At 40.8% G+C, this 26,085-nt stretch overlaps 1 protein-coding gene across 3 annotated transcripts in view; it reads right to left on the reverse strand.

Moving 5' to 3' along the window:
* Window positions 1-3,542: 3,542 nt before the first annotated feature.
* LOC141805362 (uncharacterized) overlaps window positions 3,543-26,085 on the reverse strand; it is a 52,107-nt gene continuing 29,564 nt past the window's right edge. For 2 of the 3 annotated variants that reach the window (XM_074690399.1, XM_074690390.1), the window contains exons 3-17: window positions 14,155-14,237; window positions 13,752-13,832; window positions 10,573-10,632; window positions 10,190-10,348; window positions 9,627-9,755; window positions 8,940-8,985; window positions 7,003-7,093; window positions 6,768-6,909; window positions 6,575-6,679; window positions 5,757-5,844; window positions 5,351-5,384; window positions 5,148-5,222; window positions 4,921-5,023; window positions 4,689-4,831; window positions 3,543-4,074 (exon numbers count right to left, since the gene is read on the reverse strand). In XM_074690399.1, the coding sequence (XP_074546500.1) occupies window positions 3,948-4,074; window positions 4,689-4,831; window positions 4,921-5,023; window positions 5,148-5,222; window positions 5,351-5,384; window positions 5,757-5,844; window positions 6,575-6,679; window positions 6,768-6,909; window positions 7,003-7,093; window positions 8,940-8,985; window positions 9,627-9,755; window positions 10,190-10,348; window positions 10,573-10,632; window positions 13,752-13,832; window positions 14,155-14,237 (1,466 nt within the window). In that variant the 3' untranslated portion in view covers window positions 3,543-3,947. Of the gene's footprint in view, window positions 4,075-4,688; window positions 4,832-4,903; window positions 5,024-5,147; window positions 5,223-5,350; window positions 5,385-5,756; window positions 5,845-6,574; window positions 6,680-6,767; window positions 6,910-7,002; window positions 7,094-8,939; window positions 8,986-9,626; window positions 9,756-10,189; window positions 10,349-10,572; window positions 10,633-13,751; window positions 13,833-14,154; window positions 14,238-26,085 lie in introns of all 3 variants that reach the window. The other variant, XM_074690407.1, reaches the window with a different exon arrangement.

Genomic DNA, 26,085 nt, shown 5'->3' on the forward strand with positions numbered 1-26,085 from the left:
GCTCAGCTTTGACAGCTTGATGAGCAGCTGTTTCAAATCTTTGATTTCTTCATGTCTGAGGGAGAAAGATGAGGACAGATGCAGCCTGAGTTATTCCACTGTGGGCTCTTCATTAGATCAGGACATCAACCACCACTCAGGTAGAGGGATGCATTTCAACAACACACTGAGCTCCATCAGCCAGTAGGTCATCATCTGAACCAGTCATTCTATGAAAATGGTAGCTTTCTGAGCAGCAATTTCATTTTATTTTTGCATCTTTTTTTTTTTTTTTAATTAAAAAAAGTCTCATAATAGTTGACCACTTAGCATTATAAATAAACAAAAAATGAGATCATTTTCTTTGAGTTTCTATTTCATTCAAGTAAGTGTTTTTTAATATCATTCATTCTTTTTAGGTAGGCTGCCCTGCATTCTTGGTCAGCATCCCTGCGCTGTCTGTAGAGTCCTTGCTTTTCAGCAGCACTTAACTTTGCCAACACTGAAACAGCAATTAAACCAATTAGTCTGGTTTATGTACAAACTGACCTATTTTTTTATTTAAGGTATTACTGGTGCTAGTGATTGTCAGTGGTGTTACTAACCAAAACGACAAAAGTGCAGATAAAATGGCCTATTCAAGATGGCAAAACCACACGTCTTAACTTGGAAATATATCAACTCATCATGCAGTGTGATCAATTATTTTAATTAAATTTCTTTTTCCCTTACTACAAACTCCGTAACACCAGTTATTCATTTGAAATACTCACATGAAATTTGTAGATAATTCTTGAAATTGTCAAGATATGAGGAGAAGATGCTGACTTACCGTGTGCTTCTCATAATGGACATGCCTCCCATGAGCTCTTACCCCCAAAAATGTTTACAGGGACACAGCAGTTTTTTCAAAATAAAGGTTTTTACAAATAGTGACACCAGTGACATGAAACCAAGAGACAGCTATTTTTTGTAAATTATTTTTAATAAACAATTAATTTTTTTCCCCTTTTGAAAATTATACTTAATAATCTTAACACATAACTTTGTATTGTAATCTTTTTTATTATATAAAAAAATATATATTATCAAAATTCATGGCACTAGCCACACTATTTCTGCTATATTTAATAAAATGTACTTTAAAACTGTTTTTTATGGTTAAAAAGCAAAACCACACTTCAGTTTGTATGTTTTGTGTCATTGTCACAAACTTTTGTTCATTTTTCCCAGTGAATAATGTGAACAAGAAAGCCACCATTTTCATGTGTGACTGTGGTCAGAACCGCGCTCCCGACTCATCACAGCAGCCCACTAGAGGGATGAAAGACGTGGACCTGATCAGGGTCAACTGCTGGAACCAACGCTCCTCAAAAATCTGATACTCAGCAAAAAAGTTCAGGATTGATCAGTTTACTGTGCTGTAAAACATGACAATGAAGGTGAAGTCTTTAACACTTGTCATGCTTTTGTGGTTACACCATTTGACAGTTTAATGGGACTGATTCTTGAACTGGTTCAAATGGTAGAAATGTCATATCAAATACTGTGACACCAACAGAAATGTAAACTACACATTGAAACAAAGATGGAAGATGATGTTTGAACAAGTTTAAAGCTGATTTTTCAGACCAAGCCTTATTTGTCTCTGTCCCAGGGGAACCTTTGGCTTCACACAGCTCAATGTCAACCTGTTTCATGCAGTCACTTTGAAATGAGGATGAAGGGCGCCCTCTAGTGACAGAAAGTCCTCACTGCAGCTTCACACAGCTCTTCAAGTGTGTTGGTTGTGTTCAGCCTGGAGCTCACACTGTTTCAGCATCAATGTGCAGCTCAGCTGAGTGTCAAAGCAGGATTCTCCATCCCTGAGTGTTTCCATGATTCCACACAGACTGTGGGACTGACCTTTGACCTCATGTGTGTGTTTTCAGGGAGAAGATGGTCTCCAGGTTCCTGCTGCTCACGGCTCTGAGCTGCTGCGTCTGTGGTTAGTTTCCACCTTCACTTTATTGTCCTCAAAGAGAAAAGAGGAGATCCACTTTGAGACTGAGTGAAAGACTTCAACACTTGATGAGAAAATGTGTGTAAAGACTCACATGTTGCTGTGTTTTTCTGCCCCTCTCTTTTCCTCTCTGTCTCCTCTACAGGATTAGAGCTCAACATGGGTCTCAGCTCCTATCAGGCTGAGGAGAAGCAGAGCCTCACCCTGGACTGGACCTTCACACCAAAACCTCACCCCTCTCTGAAAGGTCTCTATGTTTTCTGTGCCATGATGAAAAAAAGGAAAGTCTCAGCCCTGTTTGATTTCCGGGATGGAGTTGAGATCCCACTGAGGGATGGGGAGCTTTCAGGACGATTCCAGTGTGACAAAGACCTCCTCAGAGAGGGACGGATCAGACTTCATGTGTCCTCACTCAGGACTGAAGACTCAGGACAGTACTGGTGTGAAGTGAAAACAGATTCTGGTTCCAGTGTGGGCGGATGTCTCCTCACAGTGACTGGTGAGTAAAGTCAGTGAACGTTTGTGGAGACAAAGAAAAATCAAATCAGCTCAGGTTCAGAGATCAGCGGCTAACATTTGATAGGATGAATCCAGAGAGACAAAGACGTCCTCAGAGAGGAAGAAGAAGAACCTGAGAGAAAAGGGCTGCTCTGATTTCCTGTTGAGGACGTTTTAGAGTTTATCTGCAGTCACTGACTTTTTCTTTCCATGACTGACTCTGATCTGTTGGTCTCTCTACAGCAGCCAGGAACCAGACTCAGTCTAAGACTGGACCAGCCAGGAACCAGACCCCCTCTACTACTGGACCAGCCAGGAACCAGACCCCCTCTACTACTGAACCAGCCAGGAACCAGACTCAGTCTAAGACTGGACCAGCCAGGAACCAGACCCCCTCTACTACTGAACCAGCCAGGAACCAGACCCCCTCTACTACTGAACCAGCCAGGAACCAGACCCCCCGTCGCACTGAAGCTAAGAAACCAGACTCAGGGGGTCCAGGAAGGATGGCTCTCTCCCAGCAACAGGGACTGATAGCAGCTGTGATGTTGTTGTTTGTTCTTAACTTTTTAGTGATCCTCGTCCTGACCTTAAAGTACTTTGCATTAGGATAGAGACAGAGACCCTGAGATGTCTAAAGCTCAGCACAGAGCCTGGAGACTCCAGCTCTGTGTCCACAGTGGGTTCCTAAGTCAGTCTAAGAAGCTCTGTCTCAAAGTGATTTTCATTTCTCTTATTGCTCAGAAAAGAACAAAGACAAACACTGCTGCTGGATAACAACAATCAGAGCTGAAGCTGGCTCTGAGAGAAACACAGCTGTTCATATGAAGATTCCTCTGCTCTGAGCTTCATCTCTGTTTGCTCTGTTTAGATGCTCATCATTGATAGGAAGTCTTGCTTGTATTTGTCTTATCTAAGGATTATTGTGATGAAGGCTTCAGCTCAGAGTTTGCAGCTTGGTCCCATCATGATGAGTCTGTAAATGTAGGATTTGAACCCTGAAGACTGAAAGTGTGAAGAACACAGAGTGTTGATTTTATTTCTTTATTGTTTTGTGAAAAATACATGAAGTAAACAATCCATGGCCTCATCTCTTTCTCGTGCTATGAAAATATCTCTGGAGGTTAAGGTGATCCATCAGAGGTGTCGGAGATGAAATGCTTGTTGAAGGTTTGGTTTTCCTCTTTCGTCCCACTGAGTTTCTCTGAGTGAATCCTTTTGGTGACAGACTCCTCCAGAGCAGGAGCTCCATGCAGGACCCAGGACTGTGTGAGTCAGTGATGATCCCGCTTCAGTCCGCCTTAAAAGAGAAGTCTGGGGATTTCTTTGTTTCATGTCTGTCTTTCCTTTGACTTTTTCTTTCTGGCTCTCAGAGTTCACAGGTCCCTGTTCCCCTCTCTCCTGGTTAATCCTTCAGCACGGTGCCGTGGCGTTGAGGGAAGGAGTGTAACGGACACAGCTTGAGTGGTCACGGTTTCTTGTCTCGTCCCTGTCGCTCTGGTATGTGTTTGAAGCAGCATTTGTCTCCGTAGAAACAGCCTGTGGTCTGCCAGTAGAAGCACTTGTCTCCGTCTATGGGTGCACATCCTCTGGACCTTCATGGGAACAGAGAGAGGAGCAGACCCTGAGTCATATCAGCATGACACGTGTTAAGAAATGATCATGACGTCTTCTTTTTAGAGCAGTAAACACCTGATCTCCTGAGTGACGGCCTCCTCTGTCTGAATTCAGCTGTGACAGAAGCAGATAATCCAGAATAGGCCTACACCTCGGGATCACCAAAAATCTCCATATGGTACTAAACTTGACACCTAACATTCCATGATTTGCTCTCTAGCGCCACCTAGGCACACTTAGGCGGCCATAGCAGCCAATAGGAATGTCGTAGAGAGATGAAACAAATGTTCAAATGTTTGTCTCATTGAGACGCAGAAAAAGGGGCAGGGGGCACCATGGCCCTATCTCTCACAGGAAGCCGACAATTTGCCTTTTAGAATAAAAATTTGCCACATTTTTACCCTTTGGACCCAGTTTTTGACTGATGAGCCCTCAAAGTCGAGCCCTTAAAGGAAATGGGATTTCCAAATTGGGATCACTTTGATCCGGACCAGACTCTTTGAACAACTGGCCCTAAGCTCTAAAAGCAGAGGTTACAGATGTGTTAAGTAAGAGCACGCCGCTCGGACTCTGATGGTGGAGGTGTGGGTACCATGAGGCCACCGAGCCGTGCTGGGATCCTGCAGCGCTGGAGCTGAAGCCGCTGTTGGTGGTCCTCTGTAAGCTCGGCATGGTCCTCTGGATCCAGCGGTCGGGGTACCTCATCACCAGTTTACAGCTCCCTAGCTCCGCCCCCTGGACGGGAGGAGCAGCACGGAGATCAAAGCGAAGGGTTAACACACACTCACACACTGCCATATTAAATACCTGCCACCGCCACACACCTGCAGCTTCTCCAGGGCTGTGGCGGCCATGTTGGCGTTCTTGAAGTTGACGAAGGCGCAGAAACGCTCATGAAAGACCCTGATGCTCTCGATCTCACCGAACCTGTAACCATGACAACAGAGACCCTCATGCCGAGTGATGCTGAAAGCTGACCTCCATCATCTCATTTATTCAGAGTTGAACAAATCAAAACTTTAACCACAGTGAGGAAAAACAGAGGCTTTACATTTTGAAGAGATTCAAGAGATGTTTCTCTGAGACTTCTCCAGTGATGTTCCCCACCCACAGAGAGCGACAGCTCCTACGGAGGAGAAGAGGAGAGGATGCTGACCTTCACATCTGGACCATTCACTTCTGAAATATGCTGAGTCAACTTAATGTTCAACATGACCCATGTGTTTACGTGTGCGGTCGTGTCGTACCACCTACCCACTCTGGTCCTGGTGGGAAGTTTGCTTCAGAGCTGAGAGGAAGAGGAGATAAAAGGTAAAGGCTGTGAGCTTCAATGAGATGAATGCTCAAAAGTCAACCACATCACAGGTTGACATGTCTTCATAGATCTATCCTTTACAGTTTGACAAACTGATTTAAAACACTCTCAGTAACACATCCCAACATTCGTTATTAAAACACAAACATGTCATTTTCTCACTTCTTTAAAAATAAAACATTTCCTCCTTTTAGTCAGCCATGTTTTGTACGTTTCACTCTCCGTGTTTTGTTTTCATAATGTGCAAACAGTATCTGCCTGTTCCCACTGATGGTGTCTGACGCTGTAACTCAGGAGCAGTGCTGCCCCTCTGTGGACACAAGGGGAACTGCAGGCAGCTCTTACTTTTGGCCTCAGAGGAGTTGATGACCACCTGGACAGTTTTGAACTTCTCCAGCAGAAGTTCACTCTGCTGCTCGGAGAAACCCAGCTCCTGGAGACACAACAAAAAGTCAGATGAAATAGTAAAAGACAAACTGATAATGTGGAACTGTGCATGCACAGAGTGAGGAACCACCTCGGAGGAAGGATTACAGGATGCCACAAATCTGCAAAATCAAAACCTTAAAGAGGGAGTTTTCAACTTTCCAGAATCACTCTGTTCTAAAAGTAACACCAGATCATCACCAGACTTTCTGACATGATGAGGTCATCAAGGATCGCCAAATTTGTTCATGACACATCAGAGAGGCAGGCCTCAAACACCAAGGTCTGCCTCCAGAGGGCTGGCCAATCAGAGTGAAGGGGGTTTGTGGAGCAGGGAGCCGTTTTCAAAAATGACAGAAAGGGAAAAATAGGGATCCATTTTGAGCTGTGAGCCATCTAAAGATACTACAGGGGGCGCCAGAGAGACAGAATAAAGACTGACAAAAGCAGAATACCCCTCTTTAAAGTGGCACTTGGGAAAATATGATTTATCTAGAATCAAACTTTACATCTTTTAGTATTTTTAATGTTTGTAACCATGGTAATAAACTACTCTTTACTTAAGAATAGCTGGTGAAGGGAACTTTCTCTTTTTTGAGGGTATAATCTCTTCTGAGCCAGAAGTAAAAAAACGTCATTTCTCTTTGTGTTGAACCTCCACAGAGGTGTCACATGTTGCTGCGTGTGTGACCGATGCTCCACACGTGGAGCTGCCTGAGCGTGGCGTGCTCTCTCACCATGAGCTGCAGGACTCTGCAGGTGAAGAGTTTACTGGACGCTTCCTGACAGCGAGGATCCAGCTTCAACACCTGCGCCATGGCCTCCTCCGCCCTGACGTATTGCTGAGACACACACAAACAACCACAGAGCCAGACCTTTCAAAGCACATCCAAACCTGACAGAAAACTCTCCTCCAGCCCTGGTACTGACCTTTGACCCCATCAGAGCGCAGCCCTTACGGAAATGTCCCTTGGGCCAATCAGGAGCCAGCTGGATGGACGTCTGGGCGTCCGCCAGGGCGGAGGAGTACTGCTCCAAACACCAGTAACAGTAGGAGCGGTTCCCGTAGAACCTGAGGGACAGCGGGTGGTACAGGTGCAGCAGAGTCAGACAGGTACAGAGCAGGGGCGGTCTGGTTGGGGTCAGAGGTCACGGCTCGGCTCACCTGTGGTCTTTGGGGTCGCAGCGGATGGCTTCTGTGAACATGCGAACCGCCTGGCTGTACTGGCCCTGCTCGAACGTCTGGATGCCCTGCACTGGAGAGCACACACACACACACACACACACACACACACACGGGGAAAGCTCAGAGATCAGTGCCCGGGTCGTACCTGCCAACACTCCTGTTTTCACTACGGCTGAACTCCCGTTTTGTAATTCTTCTGGGTTTTCACGTTGACACCGTAACAGCCTGGATAATGGGAATGTTACTGTGGAGATGACTTATCTTATGTTTGAGGAATCCAAGGCTCACTGAATGCATCACCCCCGACCGTGCTGTGTGTTTTCTGAGAGTTGTAGAAAGCGTTTCAAACAGAGAGCCAGAGTCTTTTTTTCGTGGTTACGGCCAACAGTCAGTGGTTTTACAAGTGGTCAAATGAAGCGTTAACATCAAAACACGGTGTAAGTCTCTGGGTCTCTTTTGCAGATGCTAAATTACTGATTAAAGGCTCGTTCACAGAGAGGGGTACTCAGACCTGCTAATCCCACAGGACAGCTACAAGCATTTGCAGATTACAGTAGACTGCTGGTGTAGAGTGGAGAGGAGACAAACTCCTTTTTTGAGCTTTTAAGTTGCCCAAAAATAACAACAACAAAAGTTTTGCTGTATATCTGTTGTGTTTTATGAATTAGTTTGATAAGGTTTTTTATAATCATTTATATGACCAGCTCTCAGTTTTGCAATTATTGATTATAGTGTGTGAAGTCCTACTTAAGGTTATTTTTTATTGTAGAATGAGGGGAATGAAGTGAAGGTAAATGCTATGTTTTTGGTTGAAATCTGGATGTAGGATGTTCTTTTTTATTTGATTTAACCTTATTTATTGATTCATTTTATTTTAATTTATTTATTTTATTTTAATTTAAATATACATATTTTAATTAATCTTATTTATTTTATTTCTATTTTATTTTAAAACTTTTTTAAATTTTATTGTATTTCAATTAATTTTAACATTTTCAATTTTATTTTATTTCATTTGAATTTATTTTTTAATTTACCTTATTTATTTTAATTTTTGCATTTTAAATAATTTTTTATTTTTATTGTTTTTTAATTTATTTGAATTTTTTCTAAATTATCGTTTTTATTTCAAGTTATTTAAATTTATTCTAATATTTTTAATTATAATTTTTTTTATTTCTACCTTTTATTGTATTTTAATTAATTTTATTTATTCTAATAAATGTGTTTTTCTTTATTTTTCTTTATTTTTCAGTTTTTCCCCTGAGGGATTGCCACCTTACTGTGGTCAGGGGGGGTTGACTGCCTATACTTGCAAGAAATGAGTCTTCAGGTGGGACACCCAAGTTGGACAGGTTTTAAGGTAGAGGCCTGGCAAAGTGTAATTGACTTCTTGGGGTCAGACACACGACTCCTTTCAATCAAGGAAGCATTGTTATTATAAACATAGAAAAAAAGTGCTGCAGCATGATGTGTACACATGATGTGTCTTTCACATTTCCCACTGCCTCCTCGTATTCTTTTATCAGGTGTGCAGGATTATTAGGCAGCTTGTTTTCCTCTGGCAAAATGGGCCAGAAAAGAGAGTTAACAGAATGTGAAAAGTCAGGAACTGGAAAACATATTTCAGAGGAATGCAGCGCTCTTGAAATTGCCAAGGTATAAGGACATGACCACAGAATCATCAAAACCTCACTTTCACTTCCCTAAATATTCAGGATTGAGGTTAATTAATAATCAGCACTGACCAAGAGCTCTGCTGTTGTTCAAAAATAAAATTAAAGCTCAAAAATGCAACTTGCCTAATAACTGTGCAATTTTTGCTTTGCTTATTAACGAGCTGGAGGAGGGAGGTCAGAGAGGCTCTTATGGAGTGGATTCACTCTGTTTCTGAAGGATAGAAATGATGGTGTCACCTGTGAGAGCCTCCCCTCTTCTCTTCATCTCCTCTGAGGTCTCCACCTGCAAACACACCACACACTCTTTAACTCTAATACACACACTGCTGAGTTCAAAAGGGTTTAAACGTGACAAGGACCAAACGGGGCAGTACCACTGGAAACCATGGGGGGGCAGTGTTGCTGTTACTTCCTGATACGTAGCTTTAATGAGACAGGAGGAAGAAATCATGGAGGAACTTTCATGATGTATTTAACGGCTTCACCAACCACCGCCTCCCACACGCTGCCTCTGTTTTTGTCTTTCATGTCAGAGCGACATTAGCTACACCTCCTCCACAGTCGCCATGTTTGTTTTTGAGTTTTGTCACAGACTTTTGACTCTGGGCTGCCCCCCCTGGTGGATGGATTGGTTAACATCAACACCAACATAAAGGATGGATGGAAGTATAAGTATTTTCGTACGTCTGTGCCGCAGAAAAAAATGGAGGGGGGGGGACATAAGTGCAGTGAGAGAAAAGAAACTGAAACTTCAGTATGTATCTGTGTTTCTCGTTGTGGAGAGCTGGGAAAGCAACAGGTGAGGATCAAACAGGAAGCAAAGTGAGCCCCAAAAAATCACAGAGCCATTTGTGTTTCTGGAAACACTGTTCAGTGTGTGAGGTCATTACTGTCGTCTGCTGTCTTGTGTGTGTGTGTGTGTACCTGGCTGCTCCCGGCCTCATTCTCCTTGTTCTCTCTGGAGAACTGTGACGCTCTGCTCTTCAGGGATTTCAGTTTGATGTGGCTGGCAGCTTTGGCCACGAAGGCACTGCTGAGGTCCCACTCCGGCTCCTGAAACAAGCAGCAGGTTGTTTAATAAACATGCTAAACAAGCTAATGGTTGTGCGTTGCTCCATACTGTACTGAAAATGTACCAAGCCGTGACCCTAAAACCAAGGTACGTACCGAACCGTTACACCCCTTGTTACGAAGGATTCTCCAAATCCTTTATGTCGCCTGAAAAACAGGCTGGATTGGTGGATTCAGAGGAGCCTTTGAAACGGGACAGCCTTCGATGCACCGCACCCTAAATTCAGAGGAAGACCCGCCCCTATCCCTGCTCAGCCAATCACACGGCTGAATCAGCCTAACACTGAACGCACAGTAACACGGTCTGAAAAACGATGAAGACCCCTGGTTCAGAGGTTAAGCTACTCTATTTTTTTCTGCTTTTATTCCGAAGGAATCAACGCTTGGAGTTCAGCGTGGACCAATCAGAAACCCACCTCCTCCGACGGCCTGTGGGCCAGCTGCTGGTTGCTCTTGTTCTCCGTCGTCATGAAAGCAGGAGCTGAATCAGGGCTGCTTTTGCTTCTGGGACCAACATGGACCCACTTTTCTTCCCGGACCTGGACCGGTTTCTCCTCCTCCTCACTGTCCTCTTCCTGTTTAACAAAATAAGAGCATATTTCACATTTATGATTCAACACATCTTTGTAGAGTCAGTGTATGAATATCACATAAAACCCTCAGAGCAATAAAAATATAACTTTAAAGCCAATCAAATTATAAAGATGAAGCACGTTTAAGGTTGATGCACGTCTGTAGTTTGATGTGAAGATGACTGAGGAACATCAGGTGTTATCAAAGCTCCTCTGTGTGTTCTCACCTGCTCTGACGCGTCCTCCATCCTCTCCTCTTTCTCCAGCTTCCTGCGTTCTTTCTGCCTCTGAAAAAAAAGAGCACGGACACGGTGGCGGTCTGTGCGGTGTGACATCTGAGAAATCTTAAATCAGAGGTATCGACACCACTGACAAGTTTTTAATGCTTCTGCTAACACTGCTAACGCTGCTAATGCTTCATTTTAAAAAAAGTTTATCGATGGATAAAAAAGAAGCTTCACTCAGCATCAGATCAGAGTTACACAATCACTGTTTCCTGCCGTCTCAGCTAAGCCTGCGCGATGAAAACACATCAAGATGACAATCAAACTTCTCTGTTACACAATCATCAAATGAGGAAGATTAGGTTTGTGTTTATTTACCATTTTAAAAAAGGGCAACATGGGAAAATACACTGCAAACACAAAAATCAAAGCAAGTCTTATTTTAGGGAAAACTGTCAATCCAATAAATCAAAGCCACTTTATTATACAGCATATTTTAAAATCAGTAAAGTTTACCTAATTGCTGCACAGTAAAAATCAAAAAAGAAAATCAATAAATCAAATAGAATTAAATGAAATTCAAACCAAATTTCTCCCAGACATTGGTATTAACTCAAATAATCCACACATGAAAAGAAATCACAACGTTCAGGTCCATAAATAATGATTATGGTGAATTAAGTACGATAACACAGGAAAAAAGTATTGAACACTCTAACTGAGACTCATCTAATACTTAGTGGAGAAGCCTTTGTTTGCAGTGACAGCTTCCAGAAGCTTCTTGTATGTTTGAACTAATGGCCCACACTGCTCAGGTGTGATTTTGGTCCATTCCTCTGCACAGATTGTCTTTAAATCTGGAATATTCTTTGGTGCCCTCTGGTGAACCCTTTTCTTTACTTCTTTCCACAAATGTTCAGTTGGATTGAAGTCAGGTGATTGACTAGGCCGTTCTAACAGATTGATTTTCTTTTTCTGAAACCATTTGAGAGTCAACTTTGCCGTGTGCTTTGGATGGTTGTCCTGCTGGAAGGTCCAGCCACGTCTCATCTTCATCATCCTGGTGGATGGCAGCAGATTCAGATCAAGAATTTCCCCATACATGGCTCCATTCATTGCTCCGTCAGTTATATGAAGTTTGCCAACACCATGAGATGAGAAACAACCCCATGCCATGATGCTTCACCTCCAAACTTCACTGTTGGTGTAGTGTTTTTTGGCTGATGTGCAGAGCCATTTCTCCTCCAAACATGGTCTGTAGTATGACAGCCCAAAAGTTCAGTTTTGGTCTCATCTGACCAGACAACATTCTCCCAGTATTCTACAGGCTTGTCAAGATGCTGTTTAGCAAACTTTAAACCAGCTTCAACATGCCTTTTCTTGAGGAATGGAGTCTTGCGGGCTGAGCGTCCATAGAGGCCATGGCGGTGGAGTGCATTGCCTGTTGTTTTCTCTGTAACAATTGTACCTGCTGCCTCCAAGTCTTTCTGGAGCACTTTCAGGGTGGTCCTTGGCTCGTTGAGTTCAATACTTTTTGCCTGTATTATCGTACTTAATTCACCATAATCATTATTTATGGACCTGAACGTTGTGATTTCTTTTCATGTGTGGATTATTTGAGTTAATACCAATGTCTGGGAGAAATTTGGTTTGAATTGCATCTTTGAAAATAAATATGATGAGAAAAAAGTTAATACGTTCAATACTTATTATCCCCATTGTAAATAGGGCTTCATTTGTAAAAGCACAGCTTTCTCAAGGATTTCTGAAATAAAAGAAATCTTTAAGATTGGTCTGAAATTCGATTAAACAGAGTAATCTGAGGTAGGTTTTTAATTCAGAGGTTTCACCACAGCTTCTTTAAAATAAGAAGAGACTCTGCCAGAGGAAAGACTGATGTTTATAATCTGTTGGATGCTAGGACCAATGGATTCCTACACCTCTTTAAAAAGGTCAGGTGGATTAAAAATGTTCTTTGAAGTATTATCAGTAAAATGTTTAGTCTTTTTTTCCTTCACAACCGTCTTATATTTTTCCTGTCTTTCATAATTTCATAAAAATTGTCTTATTGGACTGAATGAGTAACCGTCACCTGACATGTTCATAAAGACGTCTAATTTCAAGACATTACAAATTGAATTAATAAAAAATGTGGCATAAAAAACGACTTTACTAAATCTAAGTAGACAAAACAATAAATCTTTTTTTTTTCAAAATAAATAAATAAATAAATAAAATACAAAGATTTTTTTTTTTTTAAAAGAAACACTTAAAATAAATACATAAAAAAAATTACAGAAATTCATTTAAAAAATGCCTGATTTCAAGACATTACAAATTGAATTAATTAAAAATGTGCCATTAAGTTCTACTTCACTAAATCTAAGGTTTATCAAAAGTAGATTAAAAACAAAAAAATAAAAAATTAAATAAACAATAAAATACAAAGAAAATATTTTTTTTTAAGAAAAGATAAAAAAACAAACTACATTTAAAAATTACAGAAATTTATTATAAAGAATGCCTGGATTCAAGATATTAAAACTTAAATTAATTAAAAATGTGGCATAAAAAAATCTAATGCACTAAATATAAGTTTTATTAAAAAAGATTTTAAAAAAATTAATGAATTTAAACATTAAATGAACAATAAAATCCAGAGAATATAATTTATATCTTGATAAGAAATGATGAGAAAACTACATTCAAAAATTACAGAAATTCATTAAAAAATGCAATAAAATAACACAAATAAAAAATACAACACTGAATTAAAATAAACTTAACTTCTAAAAATTTTCAAAATTAAATTAAAAATAATCCCAAAATTTAATCAAAATATTGGAAAATTTTAAAACTTAAAATAAATAAATTCAACTGCACAGTTGAAATTCTATTGTCTGACATTTGTCTCAAAATGACCAAAGTTGATTGAGTATTTTTCTAAATTTTTAATTGAATTTATATTTAATTTTTCCACACTTTAAAACAATTAGCAGTCATTTTTGTATTTAGATTTCCTAAAAAAGTCATTTTTCTGGTCTCGTCAGGTGAATGTGGCTCCAAAGACAATTTGTTGTAAAAATAACATAAGCTCTTGCTCGGTTTTTCACTTTTTGCAGGGTGCAACATTTCAGCGTAGGACATAAGGATCTCATCCACTCAGGTTTTTTATTACTCACTTTCTTTTTTGCCCTCCTCCTCTCAGCTCTCCTCCTGCTTCTTTCCTCTTCGTCCAAACCTTCCTCGCCGCTCAGCATCGCCTGCTCCCGACAAACAATAACATCACATTGAGCTTATTTTTGGATTCCCAGTTCTGTCTTGGTTTTAGATTCAGGACACACACACACACACGTGGTTTTCTGAGTTGTATTGAAAAACAATAAAGTCGTCTTCCAGTGAATGCCATCCTGTGGTTGTTAGTCGTATCACATTAATGAGCACTTCAGCGATGGGTTCAGCTCCACCAGACGTGAGAGGTGGGATGACTGAGCAGCCTCATGCACATTTATCACTTTATTCATTCCAGTGTTTTTAGAGTCTTCTCTACAGTTTACAGATCTATAGTTTGAGAGTTCTCGTCACCTGTGAAGGGTTTGGGTCTTTTCTTCTCTCGGGTCGTTCTGGGGCTCCGTCCTGAACCTCCATCTCCTGCTCACCTGGCCCGTCTGCATGAAGAAACACACACACACAGGTGTTTCTTACATGTACTGTACATAATGCACAAAGACAGGGTTATTCTCTGAGAGATTTCTGAGGAAGGAGTGTGTGTGTGTGTGTGTGTGTGTGTGTCCATGGCCTGAGTGGCACATTCACCATGCAAAACAGCGATCTAGTGGCAGCTAATGGTTGGTTGGTGCAGACCGGAGGGATTAGCTGAATGCAAAGAGGGATTAATGTGACTCTCCTGTTGGACTGATGCAAAACGTGTTTACCTCTGATTTCAACAGACGCTCACTGTGAATGAATGAGTTTGATAAAAGTACTTTAAGAAATCCTATTCACCTGAACAAGCAAGTATAAGGTGTAAATAGGATGAATCTAAAGGACAAACAGACAGACAGACAGACAGCAGTTAATCCATGAAGCTCTTTAGCCTTCAATGAGAAAAAAATCACGTCCCTATAGTTTATTAATTTGGTGTTTGAAAAGTGAAAATCAAGCTTTGTAAACTCAGTTTGTAGTGCCGTGTGCACAAGGTGAGCAGACTGTTCCGTGTTCCTCACAGCCAGGTGCTCTGAGACGTGTGTGTAACGTGTAACGTTAGTGAATCCTGGTTCTGTCCTACCAGAGCTCATCTACCAACTCCAACCTCACCAAGCAGAGCTAACGTAACCTGGCTCTTCATTTTATTGATAGACTCTCAAGTTTGAACAGACCACTGCAGAATAACTGCTGACTGTGGGTTGGAGCCAACATTAGCACGAACACATTAGCCTGGGTTTTAGACTTTAGCTTGTGTTTTAGCCTTAAGCATGTGTTTTAACCTGAGTTTAAGCCTTTAGCTCATGTTTTAACCGTTTGCTTATTTAAACCTTGAGCTTGTGTTTAATCCTTTAGCCCATAATTTAGAATTTGTTGTTTAATTTAGCCTTTACCTCATGCTTTAGCCTCAAGTGCTACTTCTTAGCCTTTAGCTTGTTCTTTTAGCCTAAAGCTTGTTTTAACCTTAAACTCGTTTCATCCTTTAGCGTGTGTTTCAACCTTTTCCTTGTTTTTACCTTTAGATGTGTTTTAACCTTAAGCTTGTGTTTCAGCCTTTAGCCAATAATTTAGACTTTGTTGTGTACTTAAGACTTAAGCTCATGTTTTAGCCTTAAGTGCTCCTTTTTAGCCCTTTGGCTGTTTTAAACTTTAGCTCGTTTCAACCTTAAGCTTGTATTTTAACCTTTACCTTGTGTTTTAGCCATTGGACCATAGTTAAGATTTTGTCCTGAATTTTTGGCCTTTAGCTTGTGTTTTAACATCTAGCTAATAATTTAGACTTCATCTTCTACTTAAGCCTTAGCTTATGTTTTAGCCTTTAGCCGATAATTTAGACTTTGTCCTATATTTTAACCTTTAGCTCATTTTTTAACCTTTAGCTTGTTTAAACCTTAAGCTCATGTTTTAGCCTTTAGTGCTGCTATTGTAGCCTTTTGCTTGTTTTAACCTTTAGCTTGTTTCAACTTCTAGCTTGTTGTGACCTTTTGCGTAGACCATAATTGAGACTTTGTCCTGTATTTTAGCCTTTAGCTCATGTTTTGACCTTAACTTGTTCAATCTATTAGCCTGTGTTTTAACCTTTAGCTTGTGTTTTAACCTTAAGCTTGTTTTTAGCCTTTAATCGATAATTTAGCGTTTGCCCTGTATTTTAGCCTAATGATCATATTTAAGCCTTACTTGATGCTTTTTAGCCCTTTGCTTGCTCTAACCCTTTAGCTTTTTATACATCCTTAAGCTTGTTTTAACCTTTAGCTTTTATTTGAACCTTTAGCCCATAATTTAGACTTTGTCCTGTATTTTAGCCTAAAGCTCATGTTTTAGACTTAAGTGCTGCTTTTTAACCTTTTGCTTGTGATTTAGCCTTTAGCTTGTTTTAACCTTTAGTCTATGTTGTAGACTCAGCCTCTGTTTCAGCCTTTAACTCGTGTTTTACCCCTTAACTCTTGTTGTATTCTGTAACCAGTGTTTCATCCTTTGGCTCATTGCCTTTTGTTCCAGCCTTTGACCTGCATTTTAGCCTTTAGCTCGTGTTTTAACCTTTAGCTTGTATTATAGCCTTGAGCTTGTTTTAACATTTAGTCTATGTTGTAGGCCTCGCCTCTGTTTTAGCCTTTAGCTCGTGTTTTACCCCACAACTCCTGTAGTATTCTTTACATCCTCCAGTTACATCCTTTTGCCCATTGTCCTATGTTTTGGCCTTTTACCTGTCATTCAACCTTTGAACTGCATTTCTACCTTTTTCTTATGTGTTAGCCTTTAGCTCGTGCTCTATCTCTCTCCTGTTTCTCTTTCTTCTGCTCTTCTGTCCTTTTTCTGTCTGACAGTTAGGCGCCAGTGTCCATCATCACTATAAAATTAATCACAGAAATCGGTTTCAGGAGCCATAAATCAATCTGGTCCTGCTGACATCTGATAAAACGCCGATTCAGATCAACCAGTTATTTAAAAACTAAAACTATTTAAAAAAAAATGTTAGAGCCTCTGTTAATTCTCTTTTTGTTGAAAGGCAGAACATGTGACACATGTCGTTAAAATACCAGGTTGTTGCTGGTGTGAAATGTGGTATAAGATGAGGTGAAGATGGTGCATGTTCGACTTCCTGTTTACAAACGGACGAAGCTCAATGTTCACCATGAGCTGATGACCTCTGTCCTGTTTCTATTAATGCTTCCTGTGTGAGCTTCAGCAGGTAATGAGGTAGCTCATCTAAAGTAGAGATCATACTAACTGTGAGGGGTTGGGAACCCCCCCCTCCTGCCACACTCAGAGGCTGCCGTGCCATAAATACCTGAGGGCCTCAGAGCAGAAATAGACCGCAGCCAGCCGGACACATTCTGGAAATATCCTACAGGAAGTGCTTCACCCTCTCATCTCTGACTCGATGGAAACCAACCACTCCATACCCCTCGTTAAGTCCGAGTAGATCTTCATCTTGATCAACCCAGCTGAGTCTGCTAACTGATGGGCGGTCTCACGTTACAAGAGGAAGTCGATTACCACAGGCTCGCAGCAGAAGCTTCCAGAGACGCAGGTTTTCATCACAGCTGACGACAAGAAGAGGATCTGACAGAAGTTTTTACATAATCTGATAGATAAACTGGACCTCAGAGAGCCTGAAACTCACCAGGAGTCAGAGCTGATTAGCGTGTCTCATGTGTCAGTGTGTGCAGGTTAGTTTGACCTTCACTGTGCAGAAACTTTAAACAGCTTCCTCTCCTCTTCCTCTGAGGTTTTCTTATCTTTTCCTGTTGCTGTGATAAAATAAAAAAAACTCTACAAAACACACCAACGTGCTCTTTGTTATGAGTGCATCTCTGCTGTAGTCTGAGTCCTCTACTAGGTCTTGATCTTGTGATGATCTTGTGTTACCAGTACTGATCCAAGACACTGTTGAAGACTACAGCCCTGATTCCACCAAGCGGTCCGGTACGGATCCATACAGTTTGTTACGGTTCAGATCAGTAAAACCTGATCCTGTTTGAGTTGCCACAGCCAACCGTGCCCTTCTTGGTGGGCGGCATGTAAACCAGATGCTGTGTGCTGCCAGGAGGAATACAGGAAGTGACCATTCTTTTCACCAATCAACGGACAGAAGAGTTTCCAGCTCCGCCTTCTGGGGTCAGATTGGTTTAGTCTAGGGCCCAAATAGAAGGGTACCAAAAAGTGGGACGGTGCGGGTCGGTAACTAGGGGACCTGTCCTGTGATAAATCAGTGGAAAAGGCATAAAATGTGTGTAGTACTGAGATGAACTGAACTGAACCTCTTAGTGGAAACAGCTCTTATGTAAAACTGGCCAAAGTCGTATGAAGGAAAGATTCAGGTAGTTTCCAAACACCTCCAGACCAGTAGAGGGCAGTAACAACAACAACAACACTAAACTAAACCAGGATGACTTCCTCAGGACTTCTTCTGTGTTTCAACAGCTGTTGTGGATCTCCACTGACACCCCCAGTTTACAGGGTCGCTCTTTAAAGATGAACACCAAGAGCTGACAGAGACGCATTCGCACCATTAGGAGGTACTAAACCAAGACCATGACGTCTAGGGGGTCAGCTTATTGTGGACGGAGGGAGGGGGGAATAAAAACACTGAGGCTGATCCACCAATCAGAAATGTTCAGACCAAATGGTGCGTTCAACTGTACTGGGAAGTCAGATTTTATGAGTTCCCAGTGGGAAATTTCAACTGGGATCATCACCACCTCTGAGTTTACAATCAAAGATGGCTGCCCCAGGTGTAAACAGTAATTAAGCTTCTGTTAGGTAAGGGAATCGAAAACCGGTTCCTGTTGAGAATTGATAGGAAATTTTGTCAGCCTTTGTGCTTAACGATTCCCTTATCAATTCTTTACACTGTGTCGGTGCCGCCGGGCCTTACGCCGACTAGTCTGCTGCAGCTAGCTTAGCTTAGCAGTTAGCTAACGTTTCCTAAGAAAACTCTGATTCAGGATTTTCAGTTTGAAGTTTTCCTGAAGAACTGACTTCATAAAGAAATGTACATCACTCTCTCTCAGGAGATTCATATTCAGTACATTCAACATGGTATAAATCACATTATTTACCTAAATAACAAAACAGCACAAGCCTGATGCTAACGTATATGGGAAATTGCATTAATATGCTAGCAGTTAGCATACATCAGTATAACTTCAGCTTCAGAATAAAATTCCAGCTTTCATCACAGAAACATATCACATCAACTCTGTAAAAAATACTGAGAATTTCAAATGTCAAAAGCTAACAGGCTAATGAAAGGCTCATGGCTGACTTCGTAACTACGGAAAGGTTCCAAACAACTTAAACCATTGCTGTAACCACTTTGAGACACTAGATGGCCTACTTGAATTATCAATATATCACAACACAGAACATCAACGTCACATTGTGTGAAATTTTGACCTGTTTCTGTTTAATTCTGCCCATAAATATCCAGACTCAGGGACCAATTACATTTTATTCACTTACAGTATAAACTCAATTAAATGTTGTTGACACAGAAAACCTGTAAAGCTACTTTTTGTACCAAAAAAATTCACAACAGGAATTGAAAAGGGAATCGATAAAGAATCAGATGGATAAGAAGAATCAATAAGGGCATCGCTGTTGACAAAATCTTATCAATTCCAATCCGTAGCTCCTGTTATATTCCATTTATTTTAGCCTTTTTGACTTGTGTTTGGCGCAATAAATCAGCTCTGTACACAGTATTGTTTAATGTTTGTATCGAGAAATATCGCTGGTACAGCAGCTTCCCAAACCTCTTTCCTGTTGATCCAACATTTCCTTTGTTATACTTATTTGAATTAAGGTAAAAATCAAACATACAGAACTATTCAAAACAGACTTATCAGTGACTACAGAGAGAGGCGGAAGTGCTCTGAGACAACATCTCTAAAAAAGAGGCCACAGGAGGCCTGAGTGGAAACAGGCGCTTCAAACAGCTTTCAGTGTTTCTGTCTCTGCTCAGAGCCACAAGAAGGAGAAATCAATCCACCGAGGATTCAGCTTCACCAAATGCTCTGGTTTCAGCCAAGTCATTGATGTGTACAACAAGTACAGCAGCTCACACATTTAGCTGACATACTTAAAAAAAACCCACACACATGCATGTTTGGGAGGAGAGCCAGATGGGAGGTATGCACCATACCGTCTCTGGCCAAGATTCTTTCCCTCAAACATGCATCTCTGACGGACGGAGGGCCCAGAAATAGACCGTCTCTGCAGAAACTCTGGGAAGGAGCAGAAACTGGATCTGCTTGGCATTAAGAGCCACAACGGCACCTGACTCAGATCCAGAGCAGAGGCAGATGTAAAGGAGGAGGACGCCTGTTTGTGTGAGACATGTCGGGACAGAAAGTCCACAGTAATCTAAAAACCCATCACTGAAAAACACCTGAGAGGTGTGTCTCTGTTACCTCCAGGGCTCGTTTCATCCTTCCTGAAACGCTCGACTGTAAATACAGCTTCAGCTCAAACGTGTCACACATCACATCATGACTAGGGCTGTCATTTTAACGCGTTAATTAGATTAATTAATTACACCGCAAATGAACGCGTTATAAAAATTAACGCAGATTAATCTGGAGCCCAAACCCGCGGGGCGTTCAAAGACGCACTTATTTTTAAATGTCTGGCATTTACAAACCGTTTGTCCTACATGGAAAAAGAGGTGTTCTCGTCAGATTTTCAAATTTCTGACGGTCCTTGAATGTATCACACCTGATGTCAGCAACATGCTTTGAACCGGAGAGAGGGAAGTGAGAGTGATTTGTGACTGCCGTCCACATCTCGTCTATTCACACGTCCTTTTTGAAAATCTGCAGAAAATCAACCGTTTGCTCTAGCTCACTTCTGTAAAAAACAGATAATTTTACACTCTTTACTGCATTTAATAAGCCCTGAATGATCGATATTTGTCCTGTATTTAAATCTAAAGAATTCTTTGAAAATTTACCTTCCATCTTCCCGGTGTCATGTTTCAGCTTGGGGCTGCTCTGCACCAATCAGCAACAGTTTGTGTGTTCAGAGCATGTTAAACTGAACATACTTCACTTTTCTTTGATCCAAGACTTGAATAAAGTGTTTTGTACATAGTTCCTCACAGTTTTTAGCCTTTAGCCCTGGTTCTCCTGACCTCATAGAAGTATAGAAGTTCATATTGCAGTGAAAATCGAGTCCACATCGAGTAAAAATGTGACAGAAGCAAAAACCGTCCTAAAAATCAAATCAGCTTATCTTAGGTGCAGGACTGTGTAGATTTTGTAAAGATAGAACCATAAAACTTTTTTCATGTGTTCCTTATGCCTCAGGGTACCTAAAAATATGTTGTATATATTCCCATCTTATTTTTAAATGTCTTTTAATGTAATTTTAATGACCTGGAATTTCAAATTCTTTATTTTGGGACCTTAAGCAGATATGAGATAAAAATGCGATTAATTAGATTAATTAATTACAAATCCTGTAATTAATTAGATTATTTTTTTTAATCACCTGACAGCACTAATCATGACCTAGTTCTCAATGTGTCCGACAAAACGCCCTGAAGTCTCAGATCACGGGTATCCTCACACCTCGTTTCAATGTCGGGAAAAATGTGCATAAACTTAAACATGATTTATTCTGAAGCCAGGTTGAGATTAAACGCACATTTTGACCTGACTCACTTCAGTCACACAGAAGTTGAAGCACTTTTAAAACCATGAAGAAAAACAAAGTCGAAGGGAAAGGGTTCCTCGTAGGGGTGGGCGGTATACCTGTTTCATCACCGTCACCAGTATCATATGTTGCCATGAAATGAATTTTGCTATACCATGATTAATTACCCCAGTAAAGCGTTGTTACACATAATTTAGTCCATTTAGTCACTTTTCTGCATATTGAGCTCTAAGTACCAAACCATGTGTGACTGCTTGATCTGGAAGCAGGGGTGAAATCTGGTTCTCAGACTGCCTCCACAGCTGACCTTGAAGGCTCCCTCCCTTTCTAACAGCAGACACTGATATAAACAAACCTCCCTCTGAATATCACTGCTTCCTGTCAGGCTTCAGGAGACGTGAGTGAGGAAATCAGGCTTTTAAAAAATTTCTAATCAGCCAATCACATGGCAGCAACTCAACGCATTTATTCATGTAGACATGGTCAAGATGATCTGCTGCAGTTTAAAGTGAGCATCAGAATGAGGAAGAAAGGTGATTTAAGGGGCTTTGAACGTGGCATGGTTGTTGGTCTGAGTATTTCAGAAACTGCTGATCTACTGGGATTTTAACCCACAACCATCTCTAGGGTTTACAGAGAATGGTCCCAAAAAGAGAAAATATCCAGTGAGCAGCAGTTCTGTGGGACAAAATGCCTTGTTGATGCCAGAGGTCAGAGGAGAATGGACAGACTGGTTGGAGCTGATAGAAAGGCAACAGGAACTCAATAACCACTGGTTACAACCGAGGTCTGCAGAAGAGCATCTCTGAACACACAACACGTCCAACCTTGAGGCAGATGGGCTACAGCAGCAGAAGACCACACCGGGTGACCCTCCTGTCAGCTAAGAACAGGAAACTGAGGCTACAATTCACACAGCAACACCAAAACTGGACAATAGAAGATTGGAGAAACATTGCCTGGTCTGATGAGTCTGGATTTCTGCTCCACATTCAGATGGTAGGGTCAGAATTTGGCCTCAACAACATGAAAGCATGGATCCATCCTGCCTTGTATCAACGGTTCAGGCTGCTGCTGGTGTAATGGTGTGGGGGAGATTTTCTTGGCTTACTTTGGGCCCCTTAGTACCAACTGAGCATGGTTTAAAGTCCACAGGAAAAGAAAAAAAATTGAAAAAAAGAAAAAAAAAGGGGAAAAAAGAAAAAAAAGAGAAAAAAGAAATCAAGGGGGACAAAAGAAAAGAAAGTAAAGGAAAAAAAGGAAATCAAGGGGGGAAATGAAAAAGAAAAAAGGAAAGGAGAAAAAAAGAAAAAAGGAAAAAGGAAAAAGGAAAAGAGAAAAAAGAAAAAAGAAAGAAAACAAAGAAAAAAGGAATAAAAAAGAAAAAAGGAAAAAAAGACAAAAGGAAAAAAGAGAAAAAAGAAGAAAGATTAAAAAAGAACAAAGAAAATAAGGGGGGAAAAAGAAAGAAAAAGGAAAAAAGAAAAATAAAATAAGGAGAAATAAGAAAAAAAAAACAAAAAAAGAAAGAAAAAAGGGGAAAAAAAGAAGAAAAGGGAAAAAAAAGAGAAAAAAGAAAAAAAAGAGAAAAAAGAAAAAAAAAGAGAAAAAAGAAAAAAAAGAGAAAAAAGAAAAAAAAGAAAGTAAAATGAATAAAGAAAAGAAAAAGAAAAAAGAGAAACAGAAAAAAAGAAAAAAAAATCCACAGCCTACCTGAGTATTGTTGCTGACCATGTCCATCCCTTTATGAGCACAGTGTACCCATCTTCTGATGGCTACTTCCAGCAGGATAACACTCCATGTCATAAAGCTGGAATCATCTCAGACTGCTTTCTTCAACATGACAATGAGTTCCCTGTACTCAAATGTCCTCCACAGTCCCCAGATCTCAATCCAATAGAGCACCTTTGGGATGTGGTGGAACGGGAGATTCTCATCATGGATGTTCAGACGACAAATCTGCATCAACTGTGTGATGCTATCATGTCAATATGGACCAAACTCTCTGAGAAAGGTTTCCAGGACCTTGTTGAATCTATGCCACCAAGGATTAAGGCAGTTCTGGAGGCAAAAGGGGGTCCAACCCAGTGAGCACAGAAACTCATTATGCTCACAGAAAAACACCAAGCATATCTGATGTATTTGTTAGCTTACACATCTAAAGTATTCAAGAGTTTGCTTGCATAAAGAATTTACAAGCTTGTTAAATTGTGTTTAATCTTTGCTTGAGGGAGCTGTCCACCCTCTGTTATGGCCGCCGTCCATCTGCACATAAATCTATGTGAACTTTATTTGAACGTTTCAACTCACATCCTGCGGAGATGACCCTCTCAGCCTTACTACGCTTATTTATGAGGAAGATAAGGACTCTTCAACACATACACAAGTGAATTTGTCTGTTGCCGTGTGGACTGTATTTGTATGACAAACGACACCTAGAGAGAGGCGAAGTCACATGCTAACATCAGATCACAAAACTAAAGAAGTAACAGAACAAAGGTAGAGTCAGCAGAGTTTTCCCCCAAAAATAATAGTATGTGTGTCAGTGTCTGTGTCTGTGTCTGCCTTGACCCCCTCCTCTGCCTGGACGTTGATGTTTTGGTTGTGTTGGGACGTTTCTGGGCTGGGAATAAGAATGGTTACATCAGCCAATCACAGAGCACCCAGTGTGCACTGACTTTGTGTGCTGACTAGCAAGAGGAGGAAGCTAATCAGAGCGGCTACGATAGCAGACGTAGCACGGAGGACGACAAACAACCAAAGTGAATGACACGCCAAACAGATAACAGACACGAGTTAGCTTTCTGCTAACCAGGTATGTGTCAGGTTCCCGTGGTAAGCTTGTGCTGACATGCCAAGTCAGGGGCACGGCCCTCGAGTCTCTCCCACGTGAAAACACGATGCTACAGGTGGTTCAGGATTTAATAACCGCTTACTTTCCACTGTCAGAGGAAAATGTCCAAGCAGAGGAAGGAGTACCACAGCAACTCTGATTAAACGTTTTTGTGTTGTCGCTCATGTTTTCTTACCAGGCAGGACAAATCATCATCAATCAAGGCAGGAATGATAAAAGGAAAGGAATCGGGCTCGGTGACCTCAGACTCATTCGGTCTTCAGGATGATTCAGTCCATAGTTACCCAGAATACATCACTTTCTGTTTCCCTGTGAGTCGCTTTGTACCGTAAACGTTGGATCAACAAGAGAAACTTCTTGGTCACAGCCGTTGTAGATGATGGACAGCTGTTTAGCTAAGTTATTAAAATGTTTTGCACAAATCTTGAGTGTTTTTAAGATGTTTATGAAAGCAGATCATGAGATCAACAGAGGAGCAGCTCATTCCAGAGAATCTGCTTTCACTTAATGGATAACGAAAAGACGTCACTCTCGTGCACATTTATCCAGTAAATCAGCTCCATTCAGGTGATGATAACAGTTAAACTCAGCAGCTGAGAAACGGAGCAGAAAAAGTGATGATCTGTTTAGACATCTTACCCAGAGGCTACCCAGAGTTTGAGGTCTGCCTTTCAGCATGAAGCTGCGGTTCACATGACTCAATACTTCCTGTGCCTGTTGTGTAATCAAGGACTTCTTACAAAATGACCACGTTACGCCTTCTGAACAGCTGGCAGACAATGACAGAAATGTCAACCTCAGACAAACAGCTACAGTGAATTCACCGACTTGCAACAGAGAGCGTAGAGGATGACAACAGAAGCCACCTGTTTGATAACCAGTCTGAGCTGCAGGATGACGGCTCAGCTAACTTTTCTTATAGCACTCTGTGGCGGAAATAGATGAGATTCCTCAAGCTCAGACTTAATGCAACCTGTGTTTACCTTGGTTAGCTCAGAGGGAGCGAGGAAGGGCAGAGTGAAGAGGATGGAGAGCGTGTAATGTTAAAGTTCCTTATATCGAAAACTGGTTCCTGTTGGGAAAAAATGGTTCAATCCATTGACATCTTTAGCCTTTAGCTTCACAATTCTCCCATCAAGTCTTTACGTTTCGCCTTAGCTGCCAAACCTTACATCCACTATTCTCCTCAGCTAGCTTAGCTTAGCTTAGCAAATGATTCAGGATTTTCAGCTTAAAGTTTGACTGAAGAACTGAAAAGACAAAAAAACGTTCATCACTCCCTCACACCAGATTCCTATTCAGTACAATTAACATGATTAACTTCTCTTAATGAACCAAAAGCAATATAGAAAAAGTAGCACTAGCTTGATGCTCATGTAGATGGGAAATTGGATCAATGTGCTAGCAGTTAGCCTACATCAGTATAACTTCAGTTTTCCTCGCTGGACATAAACACAGCATTGCAAGTTTATATAATGAGAAATAGATATGTTAAATTAAAAACTTTGAGATTTCATATATATATATATATATATATATATATATATATATATATATATATATATATATATATATATATATATATATATATATAAAACAGGTTTCCAGGCGCCGCCCTGTTGGCTATGGCTGCCTGTTGCAGCAGCTCTCTCTTCTTTGCCCGTTTCTTGTAATTTTTTCGTTTCTTTTTCGTAATCTTTGTATTTGGAGTGGATCATTACTTTGTTTGGCTCATTTGTTGGTCGTGGACACCAAACTTTTTGTGTCTTCAGTGATATTTTTACTATTTTTTCTCCTGT

Source organism: Halichoeres trimaculatus, unplaced genomic scaffold, assembly GCF_033239565.1.
Source record: "Halichoeres trimaculatus isolate MK-OKI-2021-1 unplaced genomic scaffold, fHalTri1.1 fHalTri1_scaffold_2, whole genome shotgun sequence".
NCBI classification, from domain to species: Eukaryota; Metazoa; Chordata; class Actinopteri; order Labriformes; family Labridae; genus Halichoeres; species Halichoeres trimaculatus.